The following is a 17,131-nucleotide window of genomic DNA, read 5'->3' as shown; positions in this document are numbered from 1 at the left end:
TACATTATATTTGCTGAAGAATCTTAAGAAGAAGGTACGTGAAAAGGAGACCTATATTCAAGAACTTTCTTGTTTGTTTCAGAATGAAAAGGTAAGCAAATTTTGAGCTTAATCCATCATATTTTCTTAATATTGACTCCCTCTTTTCCTTCTTTCCATCCTGGCCCCCATATCCTCAGAAATAGACACAGAAGTGTTTTTACATTATTTGGATATTTTACAAGTTTTTTTAGTTTCTTTTTGAAAGATTTTTATGGTCTTTAAGTCAGGGTAATTGCATAAATCACTATATATTAGGAACTATGAATAAATTTGTATCTCAATTTTAGTATAAATTAAGGAATTTTAGTGTTTATAGGAGCATTTTAGATATAATTTACTTAGGATAGGTAGGAATTTTTAAAAGGAGATTATCAGGAGCCATTAAATAAAAGGGGGGAGGGGAAAATAGCCCCATAGTTTTATGTACAATTTATAATGGGGGGGGTCATGGTTAATGTGAAGTGGTGCTTTGCTTTTTATCAACTTTTTAGATCATGTCTAAATATGGATAAAATTAAAGATTGTGGAGAAATATATCAAATAACACATTTTTTTTTGTTTTCTATGTTACAGGCAAATGCTTTGAAAGCAAACCGTTTTTCACAATCAGTAAAAGTAGTACATGAACGACTACAGCTCCAAATTCATAAAAAGGAAGCAGAGAATGATAAATTAAAAGAATACATAAAGGTTATAAATATTCAGTCATTTTTATAGTTTAAGTGATAAAATTAATGAACAACTATAAAGCCCTTCCTTAGTTCTGGAATTTGGTGGTTTTGGAAGAATTCAATTTAAGTGTTGCCATGGGAAATACATATCTGAGGCAGATCTTAAGATTTCTGGCCCATCTAAAGATTTGGTTCTAAATCCCAAGATAGAAATGCTCTCTCTCTTTAATACCAGTCTAGGAAGGATTTATAGAGCTTGAATTAAAAAAAAAAAATCTTTCCCATTATATAGTTAATTTATGTTTATTGTGGAAAATTTGTAAAATACAAAGGAAAAAGTTAAAATAATTTAAAAATACTGAAACCATTATTAATATTTTGGGATATAGTATTCCTGTCTATTTTCTACATCTACACATAAATACATACTCACATTTAGTAGGCAGTCAGTAAATGCTTATTATTTTTTGTGTTTGTCATGAATGGTAACAACCCTAAAATCAGTTACTTAGCTTTGGTGTTTAGAAAACTGAGTAACATTCTTGTCATGCAGTTTTTTTTAGCAGTGTCATTAAGGGGAATATTTTGGTTTAAACTCAGTGGTTTTAATACTCTTCTGGAAGCCTCACAGGCACTTTGAAATAAGAACTTGAGGTCACTATGACATGACACAAGCTGACTGGATCTATTGTCATTATTTTTGCCAAAGGAAAAGAAGCAGTGTTCTCACTTGGAGAAGAGAAGTGTACAATGATAACCCCCCTGGAGTGTGAGGACATCAGTGTTAAATTTCTCTTTGCTTTTGCGCTCCTGAATCATGGCAGATGTTTGCAACCTGTGGCATGTTTCAAGACTGCGCTTGGGGTGTTTTGGTTTTTGTTTTTCTTCAAGGATGAAAAGCTTTTGCCCAGTAAGGGGACATTAAGCAGGCTTATGCGGAATGTAAATTTTACCCTTTGTCCTCCTACCTGTGCTTTTTAAGCAGTTTCTCCCATTTGTTCCCTGTGTCGTTTGCGTGGGAGTCCTAGGGCATTACAGATGAACTAGAGTTGATACTGCATTAGCCTGTCATGGTAAATACAATAGAATACACGTGATTTAACACCTTAGATAATCATCTATCACAATTTATCTTCCACAAGTTTTAGTTATGTCCTCAAATAGCATTTGGGAAATTTTTGAAAACATTTTCTTCAATTTAAAAATGAAATATTAAGTGATATTTTAAAGTTAATTTTAACAATTTCATATGATAATTTAGAGAATATAAGACTAAAATCTTAAGATTTTGCCATGACATTCTTCTAATACTTTAAATCCCTTTACAAAAACCCTGCTGTTTAGAAATAATTACAAGAAGTTGCATTAGGTTACTGATTTTTCTACCCTCCCTGTAACATACAATTTTGGAATTTAAGGCATTAAGTTATTGGGGGGGGGCGGTCAGAATTTAGTTCTTCGATTTAGGTTTCACAAGGTTCTTTTTGGAGTACAAAGATAATGAACTCAGTTTGGCAACATAAATCTCATTTAATATTTTAGTTTTAACTCCAGTGAGTCAATTCATTTTAATAGGTCTTGAAAAATTTACGTTTTAGTTCTCTGAGAAGTATTCCAAAGATACTTTAACCCATTTTTCTTTCAAGATCTTAATAATATAGCAGTTAGGAATAAATATTTTCACAATTTAGAAGAAACAGAATAATTATCTTTATAATATGCAGCATGTAGAGCTCCTTGGAAATAAGGAAAGGCAAATAGTTGACTTTAAATGTATGTCCATTCGTTTGGCAAGAGACTGCGAAGAGTCATTTATTTTGAAACCATAAAAATAATTTGATAGTTTAGTATACTTCCTAATAGTGCTCAAATGTGGGATAGGATAAATCTAGTGAGGAAGTTCTGACTGGAATCTTGTTCCAAAGGATTTATTTCACCTTGGTGTTTAAAGTGCTTTATGAAAGTGTAGCGATTATTCATGGTGTGCTGATGACACCCTGTGGTTTCCTAGAGGAATGGCAGCTGTACTTCCTGTGGAGTCTGTTCTCTTCAGTAGACTTGTACTGCTCTTACTCATACTTGTTTTCCCCCAACAACTTATTAAAACATTTCATGGGGTTTTTTTAGTTTAAGTAGACTTCTAGAGACTCTTTAACAGTATTTTTTTTTTAAGATTTTATTTATTTGTCAGAGAGAGAGCACGAGCAGGAGGAGCAGTAGGGAGAGGGAGAAGCAGGCTCCCTGTGGAATAGGGAGCCTGATGTGGGACTCGATCCTAGGACCCTGGGATAATGACCTGAGACGAAGGCAGACGCTTAACCGACTGAGCCACCCAGGTGCCCCTGTTTAACAGTATTTTGCTGCTTGTCTTAATCTACCGAGTGCACTTTTCAAAGAGGGCTAGTCTTTAAATCTTATTTAATATGTACTTCTTAATCTAAATTCTAGTGGAAGTTAAGAAGCATAGTTTTTATTGATCATGGAGTTAAGTAGAAAACCCAGTCTTTTACTTTGACTCCTTTGATTTTTTTCATTAAAATGATTGTCTAAGAAATGTTAAACTAAAACCTAAATTCTATAATATTTTTTTTTCAGTATTATACAACTTTCAAAAAATGTAAAAGCATTAAAGCCTCAGGTCTCTAAATTCTTAGATATTTAGTAGTCAAATACTTTAAATACAAAGCCTTAAAATAATTTGAAATAAAAGCATGAGAGTTATCACACTAAATCATATCCATCATCCACCCAGCCTATTATTCTGTCTCTAGTTATGTAAGGAAACAGTCATGCCCAATTAACACCATCAATTTCAATGGATAGAAACATGCCCCTCAAACATCTTTTCACCCTTACTGTTGTGGATCTGATAGTTACTCATCTAAACCTCTTCAGTCTTGGAATAGTAACTTCCATAAGGTTACTACTCATTGGATAAAGCAGTACTTTTATTCTCCTTGATGTAACTCTTTTAAATGTCAAGGCATGCCCCTTAATTCTAGTAAATTAAAATTTGCAAAATAAGTCTATCTCATCTACATTTTTTGTGATCTATAGATTTTGATCTTACGTCCTTTAAGCCTTTATCATTTCAACTGAAAAGCCCTGACATATGTAGGGAGCTACTGATTCCTTTGAGCTTTGTGTAATTTGTTTGAATTGTCTCCAGCTCAATTACAGTTTTTGATTTTCAGTAACTAGTACTATGTATAATATTCTAGATGTGAAATTTTAACAAGTTCTAGTTAATTACAAAAGTTTAAAAAATGTGCTGTAATCACCAATATTAGTGTCTTTAATAAGAGTAGGATTAGTTTTAGGTAGGCTTATATATTTTAAATTTGCATTCTATAATGTTACAAATAAGCATTGGTGAAACCACCTTTCTTTACTGTTTTGCTTTTTATTAGTCCTATGATTAATCCTTTTGATAAAATCTGTGGAAGATTATTTACATATTTTTACAATGTTGACATAAACATTGGAGTTCTAAAATAATTTAAGTACTACTAATATTTTTTTAGAGCTTAGAAACCAAGATAACCGAATGGAACTTACAGCTGAGAAAGAATAAGCACGAAGCTGTAGCAATGAAAGAATCAAGCAAGCAAAAAACTGTAGCTCTAAAAAAAGGCATCTAAAATTTACAGACAAAGGCTTAAACACTTTACTGGAGACATGGAAAACCTTACCTCCCAAATTAGAGATCAGGTAAGTTTATACATTCTTCCTTAACTGTCCTATGCCCTTAGGTTATGTAGTTAATGTCATATTGCTTAATATAATAATCTTCTCTTAGTGCTACTGATACTAGGAAAACCTCACTCACACTCTTTTGCTTTAGTCTGTTTTGAAAGGTTATAGAAAATGTCACATTTGCATATTGAATTATATCAGTATTTCCTTGGGAACTTTATTAAAGGATATATTAAAAGTGTCCCAGTGCATCTATGGCAAGCTAAGGGTAGCAGTTCATACATATTCCCCCTTGGAAATGGACAGTGTACATTAGCATATTAAAGGCCCTGAGTAGGCAAAGTAAAACAGCATAATGAAGAGTTTTGAACTCAGAGTTTCTCCCCACTTATTTAACCACAGAACTCTTGTTTTACCCACAAAACAGCTCTTGGAACTGGTTCTAAGGAACACCAGTTTGGGAAATGCTGATTTATGTTATTAGACCATATGACTGTATTCAGTAATTCACTTCATTTGAACTTTGTAATGCACTTAAAGCCATTCACTGACGTAAACACACCATGTGAAAGTTATCTTTGGGTGTCGTACAAAGTTGAAAACTGGACTTAGTGCTTTGTTGTTTTTGTTGAATTATTGTATTTATTCAATTAGCAATTGATAAAATATTTACTCTTTTTAATGTCTCATGGGTATTCCACCTCTTAAGAACTGATGTTAAGGCTTACAGAATTATTAGAAGCTTTTAGAAATGAAAGTGGACTTGCATAAACTTTCTTGTGTACACAAAACAACTTGATATTTTATAAGCTCAGGTGTTAACACTTAAAGATGAACGACATTCAGAAGAATCTAACTAGACAAAAAGAATTAAGGACTAAGTTCAAAATCTAGAAGGTCATTAGACTGAGTTGAATGCCTGAAAATATTGTTGAGTGGTGAAAGCTAATCAAGTCATTAACATTCTCGGGATTTTCCTGTTTAGATAGCATCATGTCACGCATACCCCAGATCATGGTATAGGAAGGCTCTTCTGCTTGTTCATCTTGTGACTTTGGGTGAGGTATTTAACCTCTCTAAGATTCTGTTTCCTCATCTATAAAATAGGAGATAATAATATTCCTATTTCATATGATTGTAGAGAGGACTAAATGAAGAAATATATATCAAAGCACAGTGCCTGGCCATCCTATAATTTTGCCATATTGGCCTCCTTTCTGTTCCTCTAATGAGTAGAGTTTTATTGTTTGCTGTTATCTCTGGCTGTAATGTTCTTCTTGGATTCACAATAGCTGGTTCTTTTTTGATCATTCAGGTATCTTTTTAATTGTCATCTCTTCAGAGGGGCCTTCCTTGACCACTCCTTTTGAAGTAGTCCCACAACAGTCATATCATATCTTGAATTCCCTTCATAGCATTTATTTTATAGATAAAATTTCCGAGTATCTTTACATTATAGTATATTGCCTAACTTACACTTCATATATATATATATATATATATATCCCAACTTATATACTTCATTGTGCAAATTAAAATTCATTTTACATAAAATATGAAAACAATACTAGGCTTTATTCAACGTATCAACAACATTACTGTAAAAAAGTATAAGCCAAAAAAGTCTTGCATATAGTAGATGCTAAATAAATGCTTGTTCTGTGACTGGATGAATGATAGAAGGAAAGAAAGAAGCCCCAGTAAATACTGTCTGCTATCATTATTACTTCTGGGTCTTCTGATTAATAATTATTGTTATTGTCCTCCCAGTGAGTTTGTCGTCCTGTAGAATGTAGACAGGGGACACAATGACTATAGCTCACTAGGTGGGTTTGTAAAGAGTAAATTCATTTGACAGTTATTTATTGAGCATCTTCTGTATGCCAGGCACTTTCAAGGCCCTAGCAATGAACAAAACACAAAAATCTCTACCTCGGGGAGCTCACATTCAAAGTCGACAAGCCACTACTATAGTTTTCATGTCTTTGTTGACAGTAACAATGTTTGAAGGTCAATGGGGGTGACCTCTACAAAACAGCTTGACATCATTATAGCAACAATAAATAAGGCTGCATTATTAAATGCTATGGAATTAGGGAATTGCAGATAGCTTCTATATATATCAAAAGAGGGCTTCCTTCTCCTCTGATGCTTATGTGGTTGTTATCATCTTCTATATATAGAATGCAAAATGAAAAGCTCAAGAAATAGGAAGGAAGTTATCTTCATTAATTCTGAAACATTGTTTGAGAATAGTTATATCAAAATCCTTAAAATGTAGTGTTGGAACTGCCACAATGCGCGTTAAAACAATACTACTATAAAGATCCTATCAACATTTACTTTAAAAGTTTCCTATATTCAGAGTTGTACACTAAAATTTTCCATATCGAAAATTCCACCTTTATAGGATGTTTCCTTGTTTATATTGTATTTGTGTTTAGAGCCCTGCATGAAACCAAAGTGTTATTCAATTATCAGATGAGTACTTGATGTATTTTTTAGGAAGCCAAGCTGTCTGAAACAATTTCAGCTTCCAATGCCTGGAAAAGTCATTATGAGAAAATTCTAATAGAAAAAACTGAATTGGAAGTTCAGATTGAAACAATGCAAAAGTAAGAAAAAAATTTAGAATCTTTGTACAGGTTAACAAGAAGTGTTTTCAGTTCCTTCCTCTTTAAGCAGTTTGCATTTTGGTTCTTCTGGATTACATGTGGTGAAGGTTGTCCATATGTTTCGATATTTTTGCTATTTATAATTTTAAAGACTTTTCTTATTCTATTCTAAAAATACAATAAAATGATTACCCACTAAAAAGTGCATTGGTGTTCACATTTTGAATTTTGTAGGTTAGTATTTGGAATTGGGTATGTGTCATCTATTATTTGCAGTTAAATGTTAACACTACTTTGTCTTAAAATGGAAGTGATAGTTCTCTACCAAACAAGAATGTGTAAGTAAGAATATATAACAGAGCTTACAATAACAGCACAAATGCTTTCAAAATTCTAAAAATTACTGTTCCTTAAAGTGCCTTAATTGCCTAACAAAGAAAATGAGTAAAAATGCTTATCTTTTATGCTTTGAAATTTATTACTGATAAACTAATAGTAATGAACCCTGCACATTTGTTTTTAAATGTTTTATTTTCTGTATATTCTCTTCAGTTTTATCATTGTAAACTAGCATGTATAATTCGCTTCTAGAGGTGAGTTATTGCCTCACTTGATCCTTTTATTTAACCTTGGCCTTGAGATTGTGTGTATGTATGTGCATGTGTGTGAATGAGAGACAGATGGCCACTGAGATAATAGTTCAGATATTTTACTGAATAGCAAAGGGAATGGTGTGCAATTTTTCATTGGCATCCTCAGTGAGTAAATATTGCTAATCAAGGTTTTGCGGGTAGTAGCCTGGCAGATAACTGCTTCCTGTTCACTTTGTTCTGTGACTTGTACTAACTTTAAAACCACGTACCCTAGCAACATAATTTCAGAAACACACTTAAAAAGTATTATTTGAATGAAAATTTCTATGACTTTTATAAAATATATCATTTATCTCATAAAGGCAAGTTACAAATCTTTTGGAAGACCTGAAGAAAGTGGAAGACCTTGGAAAAAATTCATGTGAAGAAATTCTTAGAAAACTTCACTCAATTGAATATGAAAATGAAACTCTGAATCTTGAGAATACAAAATTAAAGGTAATGTGTGTCCTGGGGCGATGGCTGGCTCAGTTGGTGGAGCACGCAGCTCTTGATCTCGGGGTTGTGAGTTTGAGCTCCATATTGGGTGTAGAGATTACTTAAAAATAAAATCTTTTTTTTTTTTTAAAAAGGTAATGTGTGTTCGTGTGTGTATGTGAGTATATTGTCCAATGACAACTTAGTAGAAGTAGCTGGAATGGTTGCATGATTAGGATAGTGCTCTTGTGTCATTTTGACCTTTATGTTTGTAAGGGTATTAGAAGATCATTATAATATGCAACTTCTAAAGCTACAGATATATCCATATTTATATATCTATATATACACATATAGACACACATATTTGTATATAGATTTTTAAGTGTTTATAGTTGTATATACACAGATATATGTTAAAGTTGTTTTCAGCAATATTAAATAAGATTTATGAGGTTGAATAACTGTCTCGACTTCTAAAAACTTTATTTGTTCTTCAGTTTTAGCTGTTGAATCATCCAAAATTACATTAACTTTAATGTGTAAGATTTTTTCCTAGGTGTCATGGTTACGATAGGATATAACCTCAGGCCTGGTCTGTTTGAAACCAGAAAGTATGTTCCTGGCTGCTTCATAACCAGAAAGAATTTTCCAACTTAATCAAATCCAAGGGGTGATTGGTTTGTATGTGTACCAGAGAAAAAAATGGGGAAGAAGTTTTTATACTTTCTGAGAAAAAAAAAAAAATTGAGTTCTCACTTAGAGATACAAGTAACCAGATGAGACTTGGTTAAAGATGACCGCATCGGGGCTCCTGGGTGGCCCAGTCAGTTAGGCATCTGCCTTCAGCTCAGGTCATGATCCTGGGGTCCTGGGATGGAGCCCTGCATCAGACTCCCTGCTCAGCGGGGAGTCTGCTTCTCCTTCTCACTCTCCCTCTGTGTCTCCCTCTCTCTTTCTCTCTCTCAAATAAGTAAAATCTTAAAAAAAAAAAAAAAAAGATGACAGCATCATTTTCAGCTCTTTAATACTATTTTTGGAGGATCGTAAATAGAACCCAGAAAAGAATCTATGTAAAAAGGCCAGAGTTGGCAGTTCAAAGCAGATATGGCATCAGAGAACCAACCCTCTTTTTAGCTCTCTCTTCTGCCATTCCTAGGTTATGACCCTCATGATCCAAAATGATTGCTGGAGATTGCCAGGGGGAAAAGATGAGTTATAGCCCACCCCCCCTTTTTTTTTTCATCTCCCCTTAGGGAGACTTCCTGTAAGTTCCATACCACTCTACTCTTCTACTTATTCAGGCACATGGCCCCAACTAAGTGCAAGGGAGACTAGGAAATGTAGTCTTCTAGTTATCCTGGGCTCTAGCCAAATATGAGTACTCATTATTTCCTGCAATTTGTTCATGTTTTCCTGTATCTCTTCCTGTAGTTTTACTATATTTACAGTTTGGAATCATTTTTCCTAGTACCTAAGACCTACCTTAGTTCAGCTCAAGTGCTACCTCCTCCCCAAAGTCTTTTCAATCAGGATGAGTCTCTCTTTATAAACTCCCATCTTTTTATGCCCAGAATGCCCAGGGAAGATATGACATACACTTAGCTCTCCATGAATATTTATTGGAAACAATTCTATTATGTTTATTTTCTTAATTTCCTTGATAACCTTCAGAGAGAAAGGATTAAAATAATATTTCATCAATTATAAATCTAATTTTTAATCAAATGGTAAGTAGAATTAATTTTAAATTACATAGGTATGAGAATCATTGGGTTAAAGTTTACATCTTATATTCTGTTAATAATTCGGAAACATGTATTTTTAATGTATTATTCTTTGGATTTTTGTTTAAGGAAAAAAACCTAGGTGTGTTTGGCATATGTTTCTGTAATGTAAAATTGCCTAGATGTATTTTGTTACTTTTAATGACTTTAGAATAATTTTAGATTTTAAAACATTTCAAATGAAAAAAGAATCTAGCTGATACTGCTTCCAAGACCCAGTGACCTCTTCTCTTGAAATTGTAAGAGTTTATTTGGATGGTTGTAAGTTCTATTTGTTCACTATAAAGAGCTGAAAAAAAACAGAAAAGCGTAAAGGGAAAAATTTAAAAATCACTTGTAATCTCACAACTCAAAGAAACTAAAGTTACCATTTTAGCATATAGTTTTGGGGATTTTGGACTAGTTCCAGTGTTTTGCTACTATAAATAAAAATGTGGGTAGTTTCTTTGAGTCTTTTTGCCTGTTTTCTTAGGATAAATTTCTAGGATTGTAATTATATGGTCAAAAGGGAGGCTCATTTTTGGTGTTACATATTTCCAAATTACCCATCATATGGGTCACTATATTTTTCCCAGTACTAGACAATTTTAAAACAAATCTCTCCAAATTCGCTAGGTGATCTCATCTAGTGTTGGGCCTTTAATTACCGTCTATATCCTGGGGGCTCTCAAATTTGTATCTCTAGCCTAGACCTTGCCCCTGAATTCCAGACATATCTTCTATTGCCTACTCGAAATCTCCACTTAGATATTTAACAGGTGTCTCAAAGTTAGCATGTTTAAAATAGAGCTCCTGTATTCCCCCAAATGGCTCATCTACAGTTGTCCGCATCTCAGTTAACAACAATTATCCGACCTTTCATCTGGTGTCATCCTTGACTCCTTTCTCTCCCACCTGCTTCCAGTCTGTCAACAGATCTCCTTCACATAGATGTAGGATTTGACCACCTCTCCCCAGCACCACTGCTGTTGTCTTGGTTTAAGCAACCATCATCTCATAGTTGCGGTGACTTCCTGACCCCCATTTGCGTCCGTCCTCGCCGCTGCAGTCAGCTTTCAGTGCAGCATAGCGTAGTTCCCGTACAAATGTAAGTCAGACCATGTCACTGCTCCACCCAAAACCCTCCAATCATATCTCATTAATAAACACTTACAAAGCATTGTTCCATCTGGCTTTCCAGTACTTCACTGACCTCATCTCCTTCCATTCTCCCCTTTGTTTTCTCCCTTCCTGCCACATTAGCCTTGCTGTTTTTCCCCTAACTGGCCAGGGCTTGTCCCACCGTTGCCGTTCTCTGTGGGAATTCTCTTCCCTCAAAGAGCCACACTTCCTTTCAGTGTATGCTCAGAAGTCCCTTTCTCCGGAGGCCTCCCTGGCCCGTCCCCAACATGTCATTCCTATCCTGCTTTTGTGTATGATCTGTTTTACTTCATATTCTTGTTTTTTGTTCATCTATCCCCTTTGTGTCTGTCTGTATGTGGAGTACATAAGCCCCATGAAGGAAGGGATTTTTTGGTTCTTTCATTCATTAATAAAGGAATATCCAGTGTCTAGAGCATTTTTCAATAACTAGTAAATGTTTTTTCATGTATTTTTCTATCATGTACATTTCTGTCTTTATGAATTACCTATTCATTATCCTTTATATGTCTTTTTTTCTAATTAATATGTAAGAACCCTGTACTAAGGGTATTAATCTTTTGTCATAATTTGTTACTCTCTTTTACATTTTATTTGCCTCTTAAATTTTTTGAGGGGGCAATGAAATTTAGAGAGGTATATTTACACACAAGTATCGATACATTTTTTTTTTCTTTTATGGCTTCTGTTAAGTCTGTCACATTTCTGCGTATCTTATAAATAGAAGCACTGACTGCCTGCAATCCAGACATTCTTTTCAAGGATGTATAGTGAGCATCCTTGGAAGATGGCCGTGTTTTCTTACCAAAGGGTAGACGTGCTTACTGCCTGTTAGGAGAGATCTGGGTTCCCTAAACTCGGGGTTGCTCCTCCGCAGTGCATCCCACTGCATGTGCAGGTGGCATCTGGCCCTCATTGTGTCGCTCTAGGGGAACCGGGGCTTGGGAGACAAATGCACATCTGACATCTGGCTACCGCTCTTGCTGTAACCAAGTTTTGTGTCTCTGACCCAGGAGTCTCAATGTCTTCTGCTAATATGCGTGAAACTGTTCCAGGCTCACTTGTCAACTTGGAGGGTAAAATCCCAAACCCTTACAGTGCTTGATATCTTCTTCTGATTTTATGCTTAGTAGGGGTTTTACTATCCTAAAATCAAAATTTTAGCTTTATCTTCTGTGAAAAATTTTAAAACTTTATTTTTAAAATATAAGTAAATATAGAAAATAATGTTGGGTGGAGGCAAGTAGTTCATCCATTTTTTCTTTCTAATAGTTAAACAGTTGTCTTATTACCATTATTTAGTGATCCATATTTTCCTCATTGATTTAAAAATTCAATCTTTATCATATACTAAATATAACTTTAGTGTATTTTTCTGTTTCTGTTCCATTGACCTCTATATTCTTACGTTGGTATCTTGAAATTTTTAGTTCTTTATACATCTTAATATCTAATACGTACTGAGATTCTCTACCTTAATATTCCTTTCAGAATTATATTAGTCTTTCCCATTTATTTTTCCGTATGAGTTTTAAAATTAATTTTTTCATATTCCCCCTCCTCCCAACTATTATGCTTTTGGTTGAAATTGCATTTAAAGTGTTACCCATTTGGAAAAAACTGATACGTCAAATAGTATGAGTCTTTCCATCTAAGAACATGGTATTTTAAAAGTTTTAGAAAAATTTAAAAAATATATGTCTTACATACAAGTCTTAGTATAGTTACTCATGAATATTACTGACTTTTGAAAATACTTAAATTGAAGTGGTAATTATATGCAGTAACAGTGATTATTAACCTTTCGATAAATGAGTTATGTTTTTATAATCCTAGCACTGGAGTATAAATGAATTCTAATGATTTACAAAATCTATTTATATTTTCCTTGCTAGACTACACTTGATGCTTTGAAGGATGAGGTGGTTTCTGTTGAAAATGAACTTTTAGAATTGCAAGAAGTAGAAAAACAACAGAAGACCCTTATTGAAGTATATAAAACTCAGGTGATTATTGCACTGATTTTATTGTTAAATTTTGTAGGCAATTTAAAACACTATTTTTTTTTATGATCTAAATAAGCAGAACTGAAGAAAGGTAGAGCTATTATTTTATGATAGAGTATATGTCCCATATATTTCTTAAGGTCCCACATATTTTTATAAGTAGATGATTCAGCTGACTCCTGATTCAAACATTGACTGTGTATGTATTGGCTATTCCTAAAAGTAGATCTAAAGTTAATTATGTAGATGTAATATAAATCTTATGAATAATATTGTTAAACTTAGTATATTGTCATCTTGGATATTTAATGGCATTGATTTAGAATAATAACTCCCTTCTAGGGTCATTAAAACTCAGTACTCCCTTTTTCCCAATAAATAAAATAAAATTCTGATTTGCTCACATGAAAGACCTGGATAAGAGTTGTGAAAATATATATGGAATAGAGCTGTGTTCAGTGGCAGTTTATAGAAAACCTTATGTTTTGGAAACTTTGTAGTATTCAAGAAAAACTTTACGAGATGCAGGTCCCTAATGATGGTAACAAACTGGTCAATAAAGAGCTGGGTTTTACTGGAAAAGAGAGCATTTGCATTAAAGAATAATGAACTAAAGATAAAAGCTTAAGGAGGGCATCCTGTTGATAAGTAGGAAGGAAGTTCATCTGGATGGTTAAGATGGAAAGATGGAGTCAAGACATCTAGTTAGAATCCTGCGGTCATGTGGAACTTACCAGAGGTAGGATGGAGGTTGTGGTGGACTGTGGGCCTGTTGCTGAGAATGTCAGCTGGGTCGTCCAGCTGGGTGTTTGGGTTTAATCCCTCAGCAAGAATAATGTGCATGTTCTAGGCTCTGGGCTTCGTATAAAGGCCTCAGATTTTTTTTTTTTTTTAAGCATTGTTTTAAGTGTAAAATAATTGGTATGGGAGCTAGTTTGGACCAGAGATTGATTTTTTTTTTAAGAAAACAAAAATGTATTTTATTTTGTTATAATAAATTTGACTTTTCCCAAAACTGCATGTGGACATACATGTCAGCATATTTCAGTTACTCCTTAGTCTTCAGATTTTTTTTTTTTTTGATTCTTTAAGGTGACCTTGACCTGCAAATAAAGATCTCTCTAATATTCAGGCTCAAGGGGAGGGTCTAGAAATATTGATGTGAAAAGACAGGTAAATCATAAAAGGATTGTGGATTGGAGCAACCTCAGAGCACTGAGCGATTTTTGTATTAAAGTAGGAATAACATTAGATAAAGATTTTGAGGGTGTTAATAGGGAAATAATGATTTGTTTAAAATTAAAAATTCAGATGTTTAGTTTTTTAATTTACTTTATGGTCTTAATAAAATATGTTACTCTAATAATATATTTTATTTTCAGATACAAAAATTGCAAGAAGCAGCTGAAATGGTGAAAAGCAGATGTGAAAATTTGCTACATGAGAATAACCTAATTACAAAAAACAAAAATAAAAAATTAGAGAAGGTGAGTTTGATGTTTTAAGCAATAAAATAATATTTATGTTTTATACTTTATGAATATTATACATATTTTTTTATTGTGGTCATTTTCTCTAGTTTTGACCTAGGAATTATCTGTCTTAAATCTCTGTAAGAGTTTGTTTTCTAAGGACATAATGTTTCCTCCAGGCTTGAAATGTTTGTATGAATGTTTTTTTACTTTTTCCTTAATATTTGGAAAATAGCATAAGTGTTTAATTTTTCTGATACAAGAGCAGACTCACGTATCTCAAAAAAAAAATGGTTATCACTTATCACGGGCTTCATCAGCCACAAATACGCAAATTTGAATATCTCTCCTTTTTAATCCCACTTTTTTGTTTTGGGTACTAAATCTTTTGTGTCTAAAAAGTAAAGTAAAGTAAATATTTGCTGCTAGATGCTTTTTGGAAGAAAAATAATATTTAAAAAAGCAGCATGATTTCCCTTTTATCACCCCATTGCAACAGAGTGAGGGGAAGGCCAGTGTTGGCAAGTTATGATGTTTTTGTGAATATTTTTAACTTTTTAAGTGAAACCACATCCCTCTTTGGGTCTTCTCATGTTGTTTTGGTAAGGAAGCAGTGAAAGTCGTAGGACACTGACTCCCGGCTGGAGAGGTCATGGGATGTTACCAGTCACTTCCAACTGAGTGTAATAAGGTGACTGTCTCTGGGTTGCCCCCACGTCTTGGGATTGAGAAGTCTGAGTGAGGCACAGTGTGAAGAAGAGGTCAGCCAGAGCAGGCATTCTGCTGGTTAAACAGAGATAAAGATAGCCCACCAAACATGCAACTTACTACTTTCTTAGAATTACTTTTCACCTATTTTTAGCAGCATGTCTAGCATTTCATGTGTCCTGGTCTCTGTCTCTCACGAGAGGTACCACCACAAAGGTCTCCTCTTTTTGCTAGGCAACACTGTAAATAAAAGTCTATTAAAAAACCGGTTCAGGAGGCTGATGGGGCAGAAGCCTGTGATTTTCAGATACCGTGAGTCACAATGTCTTCTAACTGGTATTAAACCAGAAAAGTCATTTTTTTTTTCTTAAAGATTTTCTTTCTTTCTTTCTTTCTTTATTTGAGAGAGAGAGAGAGAAACAGCATGAGAGGGGATAGGGTCAGAGGGAGAAGCAGGCTCCCCGCTGAGCCGGGAGCCAGATGTGGGACTCGATCCCAGGACTCCGGGATCATGACCTGAGCCGAAGGCAGTCGCTTAACCAACTGAGCCACCCAGGCGCCCAGAAAAGTCATTTTTTAAGATGAAATTTTTCCTTTTCCTTTTCCACTGTCAAGTCTCCTGGTTTTCTCATGGGCTCTCAGATGTTTGGGGTCCCAAAGGTGTGCTTTGTTCTCGTTTTATCTTTTGTGATCAAGAATGCCAGATGTGCACGGTAGCTCTAGGTGTTCCCTGTCTGAGGGAAAGACTCTAGCTCTTGTGTTTTCCTCCCTGTAAACATCCTAAATGCCGTATGTCTGGTTATTTTTTCTTAATTAACCGTGTAAGCATTTCTTAGGGGTGCTTCTTGTCACATCTCGACAAAATTGTCATGGTGAGGCACTGCAGTGGCCAAAGGGGTGACTATAGATAAAATTAGAGAGACTTGCTCCTAGTAATATTAATGATGAAACGACAGTCTACTGAGGACTGATGATATGAGCTATCTTGACATAATACACCATAAACCCCACCAATCTGGACTAAGATGAGTGCAGCAAGCCTATTCTAATTGAAATATCTGAGTTACAAGATTGACAAAGTGACAGTTACTTTAGCTTGATGGCTGGACAGTAGCAAACGACCATACCAGCTTTACTAGTAATAACTATGCTTGAAGATAAATGACAGGATTCAGAAAGTTTGCTTTCCTAAGTAGGTTAAACATTCTCCCCTGTAGGCTGATAAAACTGTATGCATTGACTCAACAAACTTTTTTAAAAAATATTTTTAAAATTTTAACTCTAATGTTATTAACATACAGCATTGTATTACTCAACAAACTTTTTGAAAACCAAAGTACAGCCCACTTTTGAGGTACGTGTTCTCTATAGCAGAGTCTCACTTAATGTTTATTCATATTTATTTGGTTGAATCTTTTCGTTTAAAACCATTATACCTAAAATACTTACTATATTACGAGCATATCTAGTATTTAAGATAGTAAAAACGTTAATGCTGAATGTGTGACTTTGCACTTATTTCCCTAATGCTACAACTCAGTTGAGAGGCCAGATGGAGTCTCATCTGCAGGATTTAGAGCGCGTCCGCGATTCCTTGACGGCGGCGGAAGGGAGGCTTCACGAGTGTCTGGAGAGTCTGCAGCACTGCAAGGGGAAATGTGCAGACCAGGCGCACACCGTTAGCGAGCTGCAGGGCCAGGTGTCCGGCCGGCATTCTGCTTTCTACTAGATACGTGAAAGGAAACTTTGGAATGATTTCACCAGTTGAAGGCACTACTGTCAGGGGTTGATTTTTTTTTTTTTTTTAAACTCCCATCTCTATCAGTTTATCAGTTTATTGCAGATGCTGTAATATTCTGCAAGCTATTCTTTTAGTATTTTATCATGAAAAATTGGTAACTAAAATTGCTCATTTTCGTTTATT

General features: G+C 34.4%; 1 protein-coding gene across 1 annotated transcript in view; it reads left to right on the top strand.

Moving 5' to 3' along the window:
• Positions 1-17,131, top strand: part of ODF2L (outer dense fiber of sperm tails 2 like) — a 30,512-nt gene that overhangs the window by 5,140 nt on the left and 8,241 nt on the right. Inside the window, 8 exon segments of the mRNA XM_021690131.1 lie at positions 20-91; positions 616-732; positions 4,238-4,339; positions 4,341-4,424; positions 6,915-7,024; positions 7,980-8,115; positions 12,917-13,027; positions 14,410-14,514. Of these exon segments, the coding sequence (XP_021545806.1) occupies positions 20-91; positions 616-732; positions 4,238-4,339; positions 4,341-4,424; positions 6,915-7,024; positions 7,980-8,115; positions 12,917-13,027; positions 14,410-14,514 (837 nt within the window).

This window comes from Neomonachus schauinslandi, chromosome 4 (genome assembly GCF_002201575.2).
Source record: "Neomonachus schauinslandi chromosome 4, ASM220157v2, whole genome shotgun sequence".
NCBI classification, from domain to species: Eukaryota; Metazoa; Chordata; class Mammalia; order Carnivora; family Phocidae; genus Neomonachus; species Neomonachus schauinslandi.
Note: the sequence above shows the minus strand (reverse complement) of the source record. Positions and strands in the feature narration are given on the sequence as shown.